General features: G+C 42.9%; 1 protein-coding gene across 1 annotated transcript in view; it reads left to right on the forward strand.

Annotated features, from left to right (window-relative positions):
• The first annotated feature begins 639 nt into the window (after positions 1-639).
• Positions 640-18,579, forward strand: part of SHLD1 (shieldin complex subunit 1) — a 38,563-nt gene continuing 20,623 nt past the window's right edge. Inside the window, exons 1-3 of the mRNA XM_065737385.1 lie at positions 640-861; positions 946-1,057; positions 3,446-3,615. Of these exons, the coding sequence (XP_065593457.1) occupies positions 3,453-3,615 (163 nt within the window). The 5' untranslated portion in view covers positions 640-861; positions 946-1,057; positions 3,446-3,452. The remainder of the gene's footprint in view (positions 862-945; positions 1,058-3,445; positions 3,616-18,579) is intronic.

An 18,579-nucleotide genomic window follows, 5' to 3' on the forward strand; every position in this document is an offset into this window, starting at 1 on the left:
TTAAGGCAGTAAGTCAGCAGATACACATTAGCTTCAGCGACAAGAAACTGGACAGCTTAAAACTAGTCTCAAAACTGCCAACGCTGAAAATTCCCATTGCGACAGAGCTGCAACGGTCAGAAAGTATTTCCTTTTTCCCATGCACGCCTCTCGGTTGATCTTCGCAAAATACCAAGCACGAGGCTTCATTGCGTTTCTCGGCTCGTGGGCTCGCCTTAACCAACTTCAGACGTGGCGTAGCTCTGTTGCTAACACGAAGGCACCAATAAAAAGGAGCCTTACGACAACCCTCACCCCATCCCGCACAAACCACTCAGCCCACCACCCTCAGCCCTGCTCTGTACGTCCCTCCCTCTGCATTTTTCTCCCGCCCCTCTGCACGCAGGAGCCGCCCCGAGCCAAGATGGCGCCGCCCGCTTCCCCTTCAGTCTGGCCGTGTCGCCGCGAGCCCGCTCAGCTGCCTGCGGGGAGCTGAGTGTGATGAAGGGGGAGTAAGGGCTTGGGCCGGGATGCTCTAGGCCTACACCTTATCAGCATTTTGTTCTGGCCCGATTTTCTTCTCGGTGGCGAGGGGGGGGAAGCTTGCAGCCGTGGCTCCCGCCTGCTCGCCCGCACGTGGGGAGGAAGGGTATCGGCTGCGGCTTGTTCCTCTGCTGAGCGGCTTTTGAGTGAACAGCAGCTTCTTGTAAAGAAAGCGTGGGCTTGATTGTGTACCGAGCCCTTTCCAGGAGCTCTCCGTCATTGTCAGGAGATTCAAGGGCATTACTAGATGTGCTGTTTCTGATTCCTAGAAAAAATCTCTCTGTGCCAGCCTTGACAAACAGCAGTACATGGGATAGCTGGCTGTGGACTTCAGGTGGTGTACGTATTTTGGAAGGTCACGCTGTCCAGTCAGCCCAGTCAGATGATGTGAAGCGTGTAACAGGCCTGTTTGTTTCATTCCAGCGAGCTGAGGCTGACAAACCGTGAGGGAAGGAGAGGATCCTGAAGCAGTGACAAGCTGTTTGTGCCTGGCACCTGGCCCAGAGGACTGCTCCCACACCAGTGTTGTTCCTAGGTATGGCACAGGGTTGACAGCATGTCCCTTCCACGTGTCTGAAAAGCTAGGGATGAGCTGAGGTCTTTTTCATCCTCACAAACACATCTCCCCACCAGTTCTAGGATTAGGGTGGCTGTAACCTTGATGTAAATGTCCTTTTATGGTCAGAATGCACTCTGAAGTTGCTGGAGCAATTGACAGCACTGATTTGAGGGGAATACTTTCCGAGAAAAAAGAAAGAATAGGTATTAGTTTCCACTAGGAACAACTGGTTGTCTGGTTCTTATAATCATGTGGCTGCAGACGTTACATCTGTTGTGGTAACGTAGGGAGAGGCCAGCACAGTCTGCTACAAAGAGGGCCAGGATTGCAGCATTCTACCTATGTCAGTGTTGGCCTCAGGCTGTTCTGCTGCTGTGCCAGTGTTTCCTCTTACTATAACCTGCTTGCCCATGGTGGGATTGCTTTGTTTTGTTTTTCAGACCAAGAACTGAATTGAACTGTTCTGTAAAGTATTTATGTATTTAAAAAGTAGCACAGAGGGGGGAAAAAAATCAAGGCAGAATTCTCGTTCTCTGTTTTCCTTATGCAGAGATACTATGATTTGTGGCATAACGTGCAATGGAAAAGGACTTTTGTCTGTGAAGAAACTGGGGATCAGGATTGTGCCCTTATTGTTTTTAATTTTCCACTCTGTTTTCTGTGGAAGTTTTCCATGAATACAGTGACCTTGCTTGTCCCCCCAAGGCAAAGCAGCTGGTCTCCTGCAGCATTCACAGCCAACATTTTTCCTCTGTTCATTAGCAGTTTAGTCTGTGTTCTGCAAAGCTGCAGCTTAGTTGTAAGTTTCATCAACACAGAAACACCTGAGGAGTGAAAGCTTAAAAAAAACCAACAAATAATTTGGGGGATATTTACTTCATTTTTGCAATGCTAGTTTCTTCTGGGATTTCTTTTGCCCCTGTGATCATAACATTTGTTGCTGTTACAACCCAACCTCTCTGAGGTAAGAAGGCTCTTTATAAATGAGGAAATAAATGTGGATCTGCAGGGTCTCAAGCTACTGCCTGTCCAGGGAATCTGATTTCTCTGACCAATTGCTCTTCACCAAAATAGCAAAAGGACACAGCTGGTGGAGAGGGCAGCGCATAGACATAATCTGCTGTTCTTTATTGTGTGTAAGTAGACAAAATAGTTGGAGGAAGGAACTAGGGCAAGCTCTCCTACAGCCAATTTAAGAGTTGGGAAGTAAACTCAGATCTATAATGAGAGTCCTTTGTCTGTGGGTTTGCTTTTTTGTTGTTTGTTTGTTTTTCCCATTAAAGGCATCATTCATTGCTAAGTGAGGGAAAACATGATTTCAGCTCACGTTTACCTCATTCAATCTCATTGTTGTTTCAGTGCTGTTTAATTGAAGCTCTTGTCTGAATGTCCTGCTAGCATGAAGCCTTGAAGTCATATTCCTCTCTATTTAGTTTGCGATGAGTTTGAGGTTGTTGGAGTGCAGCAGTGCTTTGCAGGGCCTGCACTATTTATGGAGAATTTTATCTGTCTCAAAAGTGGTTGTGTGAGCTCCTGGTGGCTAAAGGCTAGTGACTGAGATGTTAAAAGGAAACTGAGGATATTATACAACTGTATTTGGAGCTGCTTGATGGGAACATTTTAGTTCCATTCTCTACAGAAAAGTTTCCTAGTCTGTGTGATGCTGAATGTGGAGCTGGACAGTACCAGCTCTGCTCTCCACTCAGCTCTGTGTTTCTCTCCTGGTAAATTGGTTCAGAGTGCTCTGAAGAAGGATGTAGGGTGCTTCTGCTGCAGCTTTCCAAAGTGCTGTGCATGGTGTATACAATTCAGCTGCCCTACTGTCTTCCCACCAGAAAATCCTTACTATGCCTACAGGATGAAATTGCAGCGATGTTCTTACCTTCTGCTATTGAGAGTGATGAACTTTATGAACAGAGCCAGGAGAGATGTTTTTAACTTATCATGTTTAGGAGCATAATTGGTGAGGGTAGGGTGGGATCCTGAAGAACACATTTCCTTTCAAAATTACACACATAATATACTCTGTTGTGAATTTACTCAGTACTGTTCTAGTGCTGGGACTCGATTCTGTAATTCTTGGAAGTCTGTAGGAAAATCTGGTTGCCTGTGGGCTTCTAGTTATCATTAGGGTTAAGTGTTGTTTTCTGTGGTTTTTGATGTTGTGTTGATATGGGTTTGTAGTGGTGGTGGTGTTGTTTTTTAATATCTTTCTCTTTACTTAAATCAAGTACCAATATGCTGAAATGGTTTCTATCTGCTCACAAAGTGGACTGAACAGTTACACAAAGAATGCCTGAGTTGACTTCTGCTCAGATTTTCATGCTAAACAAATTTGACTGAGTGAGGTTTTTGTGTCTACAGTGGGACCATGGAAGGAGAAGAGACATCACCAAGTCATCACTCAGAGGAGAGCAGCATATTGGACCTCCCCTCTGTCTGTGACCTAGCAGAGGGCTTTCTGTCTCCACACAGCACTGAGAGCAGCGAGGAACTTTTGAATTCTGTGGATACTTTTCCCTCTCCACTCACAGGTAGCAGCTTCTGCCTTTTTTCGTGGCCTTCCTTTAGCCAGTGCATTATCTGTTTAGGCAGTGTGTCATTTAGATGAGTAACAGAGGTCTGATCGTGGTACATTTGCCTTGTCTTAAAGTACAGTTTACTTTTCCAGCTTGACAGATGCAGTGTGCATTGTAGGTAGAGGAAATATATGAGAGGAGTTCAAAGGGCGCTCTCAGCTTTTAATACTGCTGCCTCTTCATGTTTAGTGTGATCTTGGAGGAAGAGAGTTGCTTGAACAAGCCCACAGAACAATCCTCCAGACATCAGGAGGAAACACTGTCTCAAATTACTGTTATCAGTAAGAACTTTAGAATCATAATAAAAAGAAAAAACCCTATTGTTATGTTCTTGGTGTGCTCTTTGTATCATGCATCTTTTATGAAAGAACTCAGGATGTGGCCTCTGCAGCCTGTTACTTGAGTAGTACAACAGTGAATGTTTGCTTGTGTTAAGACATGAGCATGGTAAGAGTTGCTTTCTTTCAGCTCCTGTTGGGTAGTATTTTCCTCATTTTCCTTGTAGGAGAGCTGTTCTCTGCAGAAATAGTGTTTTGGAGTGTCCTCTTCTGATTCGTAGAAGTATTAGCATTCCCAAGAAGATGAAATGATGGCATGCTCTGATTGCTATACCTCTCAGCCCAACTAATGCATGTATAAGGCAAGAAGTGTTAAATCAAAATGCAGTGGCCCAGAGACACTTCTTGTCATACATTGATACTGGCTGGACTGAGGGTTGTAGTAATTATATGTAATGTAGCGAGGAGGAAAAAAGATTTGGTCACAACATAAGGAGCTAATTTGTCAAGGCAAATCTGCAGGCTTATGATACTTCTGATTTCTTTGGAGTCTGAAGTAGCATAAAAGTATAGTCTAGCTCCTTGTCTTCCACGGGCACTGGGTGGCATATTTTTGGCTTTGTAGAATAATGAAATCTGTTTGGAATTAGACGTGTGAGTGAGGATACTGCTATTTTGCATGCTGAACAGATAGGCAGTGGGATCTACCAAATTAATCTTGCCTAGTTGATGTTAATGACTTGCCTGTGTAGTTGTCCTCACCTCTAATTGCGACTCATTCAGAACCTTTAATGAAACATGCAGATAGTAAATATCAAACCTGACTTGGCTTTCCTATGCAGGACAGGAAGTCACACATCTCAGGCTACTAATAGCACAGATCTTCTAATGGATGTTCTACTAAACCACGATCCTTATCTTGTTAGAGGAATAATATCTGCTTTGAGGTTTTGCATTAGTTTTTGTGAAAACGAGTGGTGACCACCTTTACAGTGTCTGGCACAAGCCTTTTTCTGCTCATGTGAGAGGAGGATGGAGAAGTTCTGATGGTGGGATGGACTGGAAGGCTTTTGTCTACTCAGATTTCACAAGCCCAGTGCTGCAGATGTGAAGAAATTCTGGGAGCTATGAGGCAGTTCTTGCAGTGTGTATAGGGTGGCTTAATTGCTCAGACACTACTTAGTATGTCTTGAGGGATCAGGGCTTGATTGCATTGATGAATGGGGTGCACAGAAAAGCTTTGTGACCACTCAGACTGGTCTGAGGCATAGCAGTGGTGACATATGTGGAAATTAAGATATGCAGCCCTAAGCCCAAATGATAACATTGGGTGATTGGTTTGCAATGCTCACGTAGAATAGATTGCTCAAGCTTGGTACCGAGGTATGTTGTGACACTGGGTCCTGCCTCCTTGTTGCCTGCAGCACTCCTTGCTGTTTTCAGGGATTCCAGGTATTCTGAGAAGGGCAGAAAAGACCTGTGAGCCCTCTCTTTCATCCTTTTTTCTTTGAGGTCCTTTGCAGCCAGAAATCACTTTGCAGTAACAGCAGGACACACACTGTAGGAGAGTTCAGTAGTGAAATAACCAAGTATTACAAGAGACCCATTTCATGCTCTGAACATCTTCCTTCCTTTCTCTGTATAACAGTATCAAACTGATATCCTTACTCATTTAAACTTTCTTTTTTATTATGACACTTCAACTCAGTAGCCATGGAGTTTGGTCAGTGTAGCAGAAAAGGCAGAAGGAATGCTCTAAAAACAGTATGCTTTTGTCAGATTTTCTTGGGCAGGCAAATTCTGTCAGCCATGTCCTGTGTGGCTATAGCCTGCACCACACCCCACGATGGGCTTGGACAGTGTGATGATGAGTCTTCCCATCAAACTGGAAAGAATTTTGTTAAGGGTGGCATTCCTCTGATTCAAAATCATTTCCCAAAGACCTCTGAGTCTCTGGGAATGTGACAGCTTCCTTAGCAAAGAAGCAGACTGACAGTGCAGCCTGTCTAATCTGATGTTTGTCATTTGAGCTGGACTTGAGTCTGACTAAAATACTGTGCCATCCCAACCTCAGGGTTCGGAAATGAATGTGTGGTATTCCTAGTGCCTGAGTCACAGGTCTTATTAGTCTAGAGAGGCTAAGTCAGGTTTAATAGCAGAAGATAGTACCCATTAGCTGTGAAAACAGGGACTCATGATGGTAGGCATCTCTTAGCAAGAAAAGGGTAGTCCTGTAGAATGTTAAATGTCTAAGCCATGTATAAAGTAACACTTCTAGGATTTGAGTGAAAGTGAGGGCTGTGCTCTTGTAGCAGGTGTGTACTTTCTGTTTGTCATCACTGTGAGTTCAAATGTTTATGCAGCGGCAGACTGAAAAAATTAAACCACCATCTATGGGGTTTTAATCAGTCTGCATTGAGTACAGTGCTGCAGCATTACCTCACAACTTCCTTTAAACTGAGAAGAGTGGCCAGCAAAACTTCTTACTTGACAGTGGCCAGGATGGGAGGAAGACCTTTAGTTATTTGGTTTAATATTTAAATGACAGCTAATAAAAGCTGTTTATATTGGAATAAGCCACTGGTGTTCCTTTTTCTTATCTGGTCAGAAACGGAGTGGAACAAGGATGGTGGAAGCAATCTTTGCCTGGAAAATTCACAACCTAAACAAGGGTTAGAGAATGGATTACAGGTGTGAGGCTGTGCTTTGAGGACTATCTCTGTCTGACACGTGGTCAGAGCTCAGTGCCATCTGCCTGTATGGCTTTTTTGAGAGCTCCCAACCTTGGGAAGAATTGAGCCGCCCTGTGTGTCCTGTAGCTTTTCTGCCAGTCTCCTTTTCTTTGTCATGAGAAGTTAGGAAGATCTATCCTGAATAGGATGGGTGGGTAGACAGGGTCATCCAGTGAAAGGGGAAGATGTATGGAAAAAGTTGCATTGCAAAAACAGAGAAACTAGAGGAAAGATGACAGTATAAGGATGATGCTGGAGTGGCTGGGTGGAGCTGGAAGACAAAAATAATTTACTGTGTGATTGGAGGGACTTGTATACGTCTAAATGCCAGCTTTTAGAAAAACATTGGTTTGGGAAATAGAGGCTTTCAACCTTTAGTTACCCTTTGCAGAATCACTACTTCTGTTTTTGCAATTGCTTTGTGTTTGAGCCCAGACTTGGTTATTGTCCATGGACTGCTGTTACCCCTCCAATGCAGCAAGTGTTCCAAGCTGGCCCTGCCTCTTATTCCTGCTTTATCCTTAGTGCTGGCACTGGTACTTGGGTGGGGATGCTGATGTGGGGACAGCTACTCTTGCTGGCTGCAAAAGGGGCTGGTATCAAGATACAGAGGTCTGCAGTGTGTTCTGTCTTTCTTATGAAGTTACCATTTTTCCAGAACAGTGGCTTCTGGAAAAAGTAATGTTAGAACATAATTGCTTTTCCTTTGTGGGCAGCCAAGCTGTAAGTTCCTTTTGATCGATGGTGTTGTTCCTTCAAAAAACATGCTGTTTGTAACTGCTAGTGAGGGCCTGGGGGAAGTTGAGCAGAACCAAAGAGCAGTTCTCTGTGGCCTGGAGCCAGAGAGGCTTGAGTGAAGTGGTGAGTTGCCCACAGCACTGCTGCTGATACTGCAGCTAAAATCAAGAGGAGACCTGGCCACAAGAGAATCCTGGTTTAAACCTAAAAGTTGTCATGATTTTGGATTGTTTGGGTTGCTTTTTTCTTTTTTTCAGTCAACCTAGCAGCCTGCGTTAATCAAAGCAGAAATTTCCAACCTGTTAACACACCTCTCAGTTCTATAGGCAATTATGATTTCTCTGAAGAAAATACTGCACATACCTACTGAGTTTGCATGCTTAATTTTGTAGTGGCTTGTTTGTTCTCTTATTAGCAGCTGAGGAGTCACATTAATGTCAGCATGTGTGATTGGTCCTTAAATGCTCTCTCCTGTTTACCATGTCCTCTCACTTGTCAAGAGTTGCTTAACCTCTTGCAGAATTGGGTTGTGTTTACTGAAGTCTGGCATGGCTTGTGCTTTTTCCATATGGGAGTTGTACACAGGTGCTGATGTAGAAGCTGGAAGCAAAAGGATCAGGCTGTACTTCTCATGTCAACAGTGACCTTTCAGGGCTGGCACTTGGTGGGTGCTTGGAGCTCCAGTTCAGCTCTGATCTGAGCACATTCATTTATTATGTGCTGTAGAAATTACACTTGGCTGTTTGGGCTTCCACTGCTACCAAAAGTAGCAGTTTCTAAAATATCATTTTGCGTGGACATGCTGGAGACAAGTAGAAGACTAAAGATCTTATGTAAGGTCTCATTTAAGAGGCCCATGTTAGCTTTGTAAATGTGAAACACAGATGCTATTTTAAATCACTTTGAGAATGAACCACAGTTGAGCTAAAAAAGACTTAATTTCTGACTGCCACAGTTATAGAAACTTCTTTACCAAAAAGCTAAAGGCTGCCCAAAGAGTATCTTATTTGATTTGATGTGAAGATGAAGGCAAAAGTACAGTAGAAGAGTTCTTAGTGCTGATATGAAGAATCTTTTTGGACTACGGGATGATAGCATTCTCCCACTTGTAAAGCTCATTTTGGTTTGATCTGCGATCCCAAGAGCCTTTGGAAATAACTGTCTTTCTATTTAGTGGGCCTGTGCCTAGCTGCTTTTGACTTGCTGAAGATTGTGGCTGTTGTTCAGAGAACTACAGGGGTTTTGGTCTGTTTCCTGCTGCCCTCTAGTGAGTGATGTTGCTCGTTCCTCTTGCTACCAATCTTAGTGGGTTGGTGAGTTTTCTGTTTTTCAGCTGGTGCAGATGTGTGTCTCCATACTGATCTCAGTCCTGATAGAAACGATACTAGACAGTTTGCAAGTCTGATGCAGGAATGCTTCTGGCAAACGTTGACTGCTCACTGTTCAGTGCGTGGATTGTGGCATAAGGTAGCTTATATTGCCAGTTTTGTGGAGGATGCATATGTTTTTGTCTGGGAATATCCTTTCTGTATCTTCTGTTACAATTACAACCACACCAAGATCTCATTGTGTTATGAGACTGAAGTGTCTTTAAGTATAGGTTATTTTGCTTTTTGAGGTGCAGCCTGTTGTTTCCTAACCTTCCCAAAGGTTCTGTTTTTAGCAGCTTTCCCTTCTTTTACCCCGATGCTGACGCAAACATCCATTCATTTGTCAGGGCAGAAGATACTTACAGCATATCGAAAGCGAAAAGGCACCTATTGTCAAGCAACAATGTGTATATTTCATGAATGATATCTAATAAACTACTCTCTAATATCATCAACATTTGATTTTTTTTAATACTTTAATATTTTCAAGAGGGGAAAAAAAAAAGATGAAATGTCACCAATCCTAAGAATTTTGTGTAGACCTGGTGATCCAGTAGGGCAGATACTCAGTTGAAGTGAATTTGTCCAGCTCTGCAGGAGGGATGGCCAGTCCCTCAGGTGGGATAGCTCTGTGGCTTTGACAGCATTAAAATTCCTAGTGTCTCTGTGGCACAGTTGTGTTGAATACTGAATGAAGCAGCAAAGTGGAATTCATGCCACTGTGCATAAAAGAAACACAGGGAAATGTGCAATGAGAAGATAAAGCACTCAGCACCCTGCTCCATTACTGAGGAGCTCTATGTCTTTAGGAAATCAGTTTTTCAGGTATGTATTATATAAAGCATCCAGCCAAAAATAAATCCTTGGTGTGAAAAAGCCAATGCTTTATTCTTCACAGACTATTTTAAGGTGAATTTGAGCACCATACTTACAAAGTAGGGGAAGAAACTGGAATGTGCAGCATCCCTTTTAGACTTTTTTCCTTTTCCTTCAGAATAAGAGGCTTTGTAGGTTTGCTTTTTAGGCAGATAGTTTCAGCTGCAGTACAAATCAAGCTACCAAGTCTTAGGACATAGAAAGAAGCCTTTTTTGTGTTTTGCAAGTTATCCCTGACTCCTTTAAAAGTGCTTGCAAAACACAGAATTTGGAATTTGTGTACTTGAAGGCAACTTGCACAGATCAGAAGTGTTGTTTCTTCCCCCTCATCTTTTTCATGTGAGCATGTAGATTAATTCCTTGTCAGCCTCTCTATACAGGCAGAAACAGAATGTGTTGATTTTCATCTTAGAATACTCCCACCAAACTTCAACCATCAGAGCTGTAGGAATGTTGCCAGAAGTTTTGTCTCCTTGCTAACTCCAGTCCTAAGTTGTGGATCACTTTAACAGCTGTTTGCTGCCACCTTGTGCTGAGAATTGCTGCATGATGACTGCAGAGCTCAGAGCTTATCTGTATCCCTCAGTAGGAGCATGCCTGCCCTTAAGGAATTGCCATTGCTTAACAGATCACCTTTTGTCACTAAGTGCAGCAGACTATAAGTATTTGTTGAAGGTGATAGGGGTGCTGGTGTTTTTTTGTTTTTTTTTTTGTGTGTGTGTATTTATAGCTCTAGACTTAGAGAGAACTTACATGCATGGACAGGGACCAATTAAGAGCTCTGCATCTCCCAGCTAATGGCCACTAAAATCTGTTAGGGTCTGCAGAGCACAGCTCTGCAAAAAGCTGTGTGACAGTGTTTCCCTTAACTGCTCAGCTCCCTGCAGGACTGAGGATGCTCTATGCAGTGCATTGAAACAGGCAAAACATCTCTGCTTTCTAGCACTGAGCACTAAGCCCTGATGTGTAAGAGGGGTTGCCTGGGTGTCTAAAGTGGGTGTTTCTTAAGAGTTGCCTGTTTGTTAATTAGGAAGTAGTTTAGGTAAAATCTAATGTCAGAGAACTGATTAGATCTGTGGTCTGAGCCAGGCATCTGGAGAGAGACTTACTTTTCTTTTCTTGAAATCAGAATATTGAAAAGGTGCTGCCCTGTATATAAAGGGTGCCAGTATGCCTAGGATGCCACATTCTTTCACTGATGGTTAATGAGGATAGGCTAACAAATTTGCTATACATTCAGAACTGATTATGTTTGTTCTAAGCCAAGTTATCCCACCTTCTCAGTCCTTTTCCAGTCACACTGACTGCTACTGGTCTGCTCTGTGGTCTTGAATGTGTCTCAGAGAACACATTAGGCCCATTCACCACTGAGAACAAGATGTGTTTCTGAGGTAGTTTCTATCTCTATGGGTTATTTTCCATTTTAAATGTGAAGTGTATGGTATGATGATGATGTGATGATGTTGAATTGGTTGTGGTGAGCTGTATGATCTAGAGTCCTAATACTGAATTGTCAAATATGCTTGTACAAAGCAAGGCATACAAACTGGATGCCTATTTCTGCATCCCTTACACTACTGAAAGATTTTAAGTGATGCTTTTGTTTTCCTGTGTGCAAAAGTGCATGGGGTTATTTTCTTCTGACACTTTCCATTTAGTAGAAATTTTTCTTAAATGATTCCAGCTGTTCCTTTAGCAGGTCACTTTGCTAAGAGGGCAGCATGTGTCAGAGTCTGCCTGACAAGGCCTCTGTAGCAGAAATACTAAGTCATGGCTTTTTAACAAGTGATTGAGCATCTGGTGGGAAGGCAGGGCCAACCCAGGGGAGCTCAGGTGCATGTAATGTACCTGAGTGACCAGAAGGGATGGAGCCAGGATACACCCAGACCACACTTAAGAGTTGTCAGTGGAGATGAGGGGGATCTTGCTGGAGATCCATGTGTACCTGAGACCTTCCAAAGGTAAGTAGTTTCTTTATTTTTTGTGCCTGTAGCTACTGCATTTGAACAACTCCTCACTTGTTGTAGCCTAGGACCTTGCTACTCTGCTGTCATTGCTGCATTTGCCATCATGTTACAGCCTCACACAAGCAAACTTGGAATTTATGCATGTCTGTCGGTTTTAGTTGATGGCACAGCATCTTCAAAGCAGAAAATGGTGGGCAGATGAGCATGAGTGGTCAGAGTGGAAATTGGTTGAGTGGTGTCATCTTCAGCAGCAGGTACTGGTGATGTTTAAAGAAAGACCAGTACAAAGTGCGAGCCCGTCCCTGCAGGCTGTCAGCTTTCCAGGACTTCTGATCTGTCTGTCTTGGATGGCACACCGCTGTGTCCCTAGCTCCTGGTAAATGGTCCTTCAAGGATTTTGTAGCATTTTTTCCAGGCTAAAGAAGTCTACTATGGGTTTTTTTTTTTTTTCATTTATTTCATAGAACAGCCATTATGGGATGTTTGGCCACCTTTGATCTGTCCATTTGTGCGTCCCTGCCAAATTTTTTGATGATCTTCTAGGCTTATGAGGGTGAGTTCTGTGCGTAGTACAGTGTCTGTGACATGGTTCAAAGCGATCTGACAAGGAGCTGTAGTCCTTGCTTTTAGTTCTGTATATGTTTTGCTTGTTGTTTGTCTGTACCTGCCATTGATGTTTGCTCAGTTTGTAGTCCTTGTGTTGTCTGAGGTGCTTTTCCAGTCTCTTCTGGTTATAAGGCTCTAGAGTTTGGCTTACACTTGGAAATGGCAAAGCTGAGATGTGCAGATGGAGTGTCAGTGGTTTTAAAAAGATCAGACAAGTCTAAGAGTTGGGTTCAGTAGTAATTACAGAAACTTATTGAATTGGAAGAGAAATCATGTATCTATATGAAATGTCATGGTAAAAGAAGTATTTTTGGTGCTCTTTTCAGAAAGGAGGCCACACAGAAGATTCTGTGGGTGTTCAGGCTGCCATATAGCTTATTTCCTGAACCCAGTATGTATTTGTATGTTTTCTTAAAGCTCCATCTACTGGAGATGAGCAACTATGGATGCTTTGCCTTGTGCCAGTGCCAGCAGTCTGGTTATTAACTGTACAATAGCTAATTCATGAAGCTCTGAAGAGGGCATGCATGGCATATAACAAAGATGTATAAGATCTCATTAATCTTTTACCAGTTCACTGGTGTGAGAGAAGACCTGGCTTGCTTGCTGGCTATAACGGGCTTGCTGTTGGTGCCAGTAGCATGTCCTCTAACAGACATGTACAGCTGTGCTTGCCCTCTGGTGGGACTGGGATAATTCAATCTTGCCTTGCTCTTTGGCTGCAGTATAACAGTCCCCATGGGCCATTTCTCCCTTATCTTTACCTGAGCTGTCAATGCAGTTCTGGGCTTTTATTCCTCTCATTATAGCTATCTGTGTTTGTCCACTGCTGTGACCTAATCTAATTCAAACTGCAGTAATTTCATTATGGCAACTGTTCTGAAGGTGGCTGCAAGGCAATTTTGTACATATTTATGCCAATGCTATTTTATCTTACCAGGCCAATTAGTAGTCTGAGCTGTTTAAATAAGAGGAAATTAAATCCTGTAAATAAAAGACAGAGAGCAAGACTTTGTTCCATTCTTTATGAATCATTTTCTATCCTCTGAAGTGCAAATGTGGACTCCTTTGACATGGAAAATTGTAGACTGGGAACAGAAACCACATAAGCATGTGAGAATGCAGGAGAGTGATAGACAAGTTCAGGCCATGTAAAGCCTATGCCTTTCACTTGTCATTTGTAACTACCACGTTGCTTTTAAATATTGAGATCATACAAGAATTTCTAAGACAGTAAAAGAAGACCTCTGGAATTCTTATTGAGTGAGGTGAACTAATATCAGTAGATCATGCTGGGGCCTGGTATCTTTGGGTAGTCAGATGCTACTGACTGTGCAGAGCTGCAGAATATTGTGCAGACATGGCCAAAAAGCTGTTCTTTCTGTGGGTTTCTCTGAAATGGATGATTCCCTGTTTGGTAGTTTTTACTGAGTATCCAGCACAAAGCTTCTTCTGAATTCGAGGGGGTTGGTTTTGTTTTATTTTGTTTCAGTCCTTCTCAGCTTTGTCAGAAACATTAATTCTGTTCTTGTGAGTCATCAGTGGAGGTGGATGTGTCCTGGAGCAAGTGGTTGCTGGATGTTGGCAGTGAACTGATACAAAGGGAGCAAAGTGCTTACTGAATTTAACTGTCACCTGTAGACTAAGGTCTGCTTGGGATGCCTTACTATGCTGAGCTCCTATCTGAAATGAGTTTGGTTTTTCTTGTCTTGTATAGCTCACTGAGCGTCTGGCTTGTCACAGGCAGGGAGATGAGACTGGAGATTCATGTTTCTCCTATGGCATCTATTGCAGTGCAAAACTGTGATGTAATTGCTTTGGTTTCCAGTGGTTTTTATGAGAGATAAATGTCTTGCTTTGCTTCATCTTCTTGGTCCTGGTGGCTGTTTTTACTCCCTGCTCCACGCACAGGTGTTGGCTTTGAGCAGTGAAGGAGTGCTGCTTGCTTCACATGGTTAGGATGACAAGCATGGGCTGCTTCTGCTGAGAAGAGCCTTGTCTGCATCCCAGCTGATTCCCTTCCCTTCTTCAATGTTGTCGAAGCTGTGTTCAGATGCATAAGTGTGGATGGAAAGGATGTGCATTGAAACAAAGTGCAGGATTCGGGATAGGGAAACTGGAAATTAAAGCATGTGAAGTTTGGAGAAGAGGAAGAGCCTCTGGAAGATAGGTTTTGTTGTTCAATCTGTCTCTAGGGTTTTGTTTCATTTTGTTGCTGTTTCAAAGCAAAGGAGCACTAGGAATGATCACCAGTGTTACTGTGGGGTTGGAAGAGTATGGAAAGAGGTCTAGCAATGGTACTGATGGAGGGAATATTTCAACATTTGGGCACTGGACAGCATTTTCTCTTTACCTTTCTCTTTGAATTCCCATTTTAATTTCAGGGGAAAGGAAAAAATGAACTGTAGTTACTTTTTTGAGCGCTGAATTCCTAGGTAGCCTTCAGTGGCTATACTTATTAACATTGAGAAGTCACTGTTTAGATCCAGCAAGTGCCCTACCTCTCATTTGGGGATATTTCTGTCTCACTAAAAGTTGGGTTGGGTTTTTCATGCTGTCTGAACAGGAATAATAGGAGCCAGATCTCATTGTATGTCCCTGTTGCAGGGAGGAGAAAAACAAAAACAACCTAATTAAGATAAGGGGAGGTAATTAATTTACTACAAATAGTAAAAGGATGTAATATATTGGCATAATAAAGTGAGTTTTAGGGAATAAATAAATGGGAGAGAAGGATTTATTGACAGTGCTGCTACCTGCTGCCTGTAAGCTAAGAGGCCAGTTCACCCCTATCACTCGGAATGGGAGATCCAGCAGGGAGTGCTGGAGACTCCTGGGAAATGTAGTCTGCCTATTCTCAGTCTGTCTTCCTCTCAGAGAGCCAGAACTCACATAAGAACAGCTGATACTGCCAGTAGCTAATACCCAGGAAATACAAATAGCAGAGACAGCTAGGAGCTGCCTTAGGAAATGCAGCTTCCTGGCACTTAACAGCTTGTGTGATGTCATGTTATGGAATACTGATAAAACCAGGACAAGCATGCTTTGCAGGAAACAATTCCAGTGAAACTCCAGTTTTCCTAAACGGCTGGGGAAGAGTAGACACAAAGCTGTCACGAGGCCTGCAAGCTGGGGTACATGTTTCTTAATAAAGCACAGCAAAGGCACAATAACACCAGCTGTGAAGCAAGCTGTTGGACACATGAAATCTTCCAGTTGCTTTGGAGTGCAAGAACTGCTGTACAACTGAAAGCCATGAATCCTTAGGCCCATGCAATAACTGGGAAGTTTCTATGGCAGCGTGACTGTTCCCGTTATACTCGCACTTGTCGTGTGTTCTTTACATCTGTTAGTTACTTCTGTGGGGCTCCCGAGATTTTAGTTCCTTTCTAGTATAAAAAAGCTGCTCTTCACTACTTGGCATTGTGGTCTTGTTGCAGTGCAGATACTGCAAAAATGACTCAAGATAGATATATGCATTTAGCAGCCAGCAAATGGCAAAATGAATGTGATAACCTCATTATGTTAAAATGACATTACTGTTCCATGCTGTCTGCAGATTGTGTTTTGGTCTTCCAGCTTGTCAGGCTACATTGCTTAGATGTGGGTGGTAACATTCTGTGAAAAAGGCTTAAAAATCCTGATTTAAATCATGGAGGATGTCTGGTTAGGACGGAATGATGAGATGGAGCAAATTGGTTTGGAAAGCCATGTAGAGGCCATGCTGTGCCAGCTAGCCAGCACATTTCTCTCATAGCACAGCACTGTGTGGATCACCCAGCTTAGTTTGAGAATTTGAGGTGCAGTGAAGCTGCATCAGCCTAAAGTCCAGCTGTACCCAGGGCAGAGATCCCCACGATGATGCTGCAGAGCACTCAGTTTTCTCTGAGCTTTGTGCAGCACGTTCATTTGTTCACGTTGGAGTGTATCACCTCAAAGTTTTAAGTAGTGTTTGTTGTTCAGAAGAGGTTTAATGTTCTGGTAGTATAACACTTAGGTTAAAAAAAAATGGACAACAATTTTTAAAGAGATTTGAAGAGTCGCATCTTCTCTTAAAATTGCTGGTTTGCCAGCAGTGACTTTCATTTCTGAGATTCCCAATTGTACACATCTTTGATGGAGATGTCTTATCTGCTCTACACTTAGCCTTTGTGCTCACACTGCTGAGCTTTGCCTTCTGCTCCACTCCATGGAAGGACAGTGGTTTGCATCGAAGCACGTGTTTGAGCATTTCTATTTGAGTGTTCCTCCCACTCTGACAGTGCTCTTATGTAATCCATCATAGCTACTGCTGAGATAGCAAACAACCTCCTGGAGCTGCATAAATAAATAATCAGAGATGTTCTTTTATTACCAATTTGCAAGGATAGCTTATGTAAGTAACATGTGCCAGAGCACTGTGTACTGAAATACTGATGTCTCTTGAGCTTGTCTGAGTGTCACTGAGATAAAGTGGTGTGTGAGTACCTGCACAGCCTAAGCAGTGAACTTGTTCAGTAATGAAGGCTCCCTCTCTCCTCATTACTGTGTTAGCAAGATTTTTATTTTTTCTGGTTTGAATCTAAATGTAAAGGTTCTTGCCTTGTAAATTATCTGTCATGTATCTTGTTACACAAAACATCTTGGAGATCCCTCAGAGGACTTTGTATGAAGTTCAGCCTTTTCTAGGCATCTGTTAAACAACCATTTACGTGCAGCCTGACTTTCTCCTTTCTCTTTTTCCCTGGAAGGCATTCCCTGCACATACCTCTATTCTTGAAACCTTTTCTCAGAAATATAGCGTGACTGTGTTCTAGAAAAATGATCAAGTGTGTCAGACCTGAAAGGCTACGTGCTGAAAATTGTCACTGACGTGCAGCAAGAGAAAAGAAGATATGTCTGCCCTTATTGTTGTGGTCTTAATGCTTCTGAATTTATTCTGTGACTTTGAAGCTTCTTTAGATCTTGCTGTGAATTGGCAATAGAGAAACACATCTCAGGGAAACCTCAGTGGCTGGCAGCAGGGAGGAGGAGGAAAAAGGGCTGCTGGCACTGTTGAAATGAGGAGCTGTCATCCTCAGTATGCTCCCTGGACTCTACTTAATAGGGAGGCCAGACTGCGAGAGGATGCAACTTGTTCCAAACCAATTCTGCCACAGGAAATTTGGAGTAAGAGGCAAGCAGAAGGCTGCAGGCATGGATGCCCTTTTTCCCTGTGTGTGAGCAGAGCTTCCAGCAGATTCAGTGTCTGGAGCATTGCAGGAGGTGATCTGTGGCTGTGTGACAAGGTAGGGTGTAGTGGTGCTACCCAGACAGTCATACCAGCTTCTGATGTGTCCCTGCTTTCTATAGTGATGTGGCTGGATCAGTCCCAGGATTATGGGGATCACTGTGGAGTTGGTTCCTGCTTTTTCTGTGTACTTTTTCAGTCCCTGCTTTTGAATTCACATGCAGCTCTTAACGTCTTCTTGCTTCTGCTCTGTGACGCTTGGCTTGTGCCATGTGGATGAAATATTCCTAGAGCCTCACAGCACAGGCACCTATCACAAAAATAAATTATAAAAGTGGGCAGTCTGGCATTGGTTTTGAACTAGTTGTGTGTGTCTTACTCTAGGCCTCATTTTTTTTTTCCCATTTCCGTGTTGTACTTAACTGAGCTCATTGGTGTGCAGCTGACAAGGCTGCAGCATGAAAGCACATAAAATAGTGACTCATAACCCTTTAGGAGCAGACTGTGAGTATAAAATACAGCACACTTTCATCATCCACAGTATTTTTTTAACAAAACAACGTAGCCCTGTGACTCAGCATCAGCGTGGGTTAAAGTGCATAAAGTGTTATCCTGGAGCCTCTTGCCTCTAATTTCTTCCTTCATTTCGTTAAGTCTAACAGCTGCCCTCTTCTTGGTGTTGCATACTGTAGATTTCACAGTAGCAAGTCCCTTTTCTAGCTTACACAGGCATATGTATATATTTCAATAAAATCTCCACAAACAGATGGAAGGCTTTTAGACTGAGCAGTGCTTCTGTGTTTACAGTGAACCTCTTTAAGGTTATACACAAAGGGTAACAGGCAGCTGGCTATTTATTACTGTAATAAGTGCTGGCAAGCAAATGGCAGTATTTTGTGCTGCTTGCTGTTCTTTTTGTCATGTTGAAGGTTTTCTGGCTGTGCTCTTTCATGTTCATTGGTGAATAAGTGGTGATTTTTTTCCAGGTTGACTTGTGTTTTGTGAAGGAAATACTCCCTGTGTTCTACAGATACTCTTACTCCATAAGTTAGTTGAGTTTGTCAAGAAAATAAATTGTTTGTATTTCTGTTACCTGTAATTGTCCATAGGCTGTTTTTTACAACTGTAATTATACTTTGTGTG

Source organism: Cyrtonyx montezumae, unplaced genomic scaffold, assembly GCF_038088225.1.
Source record: "Cyrtonyx montezumae isolate F1298 unplaced genomic scaffold, pur_monq_1.0 scaffold_0, whole genome shotgun sequence".
Classification (NCBI taxonomy): domain Eukaryota; kingdom Metazoa; phylum Chordata; class Aves; order Galliformes; family Odontophoridae; genus Cyrtonyx; species Cyrtonyx montezumae.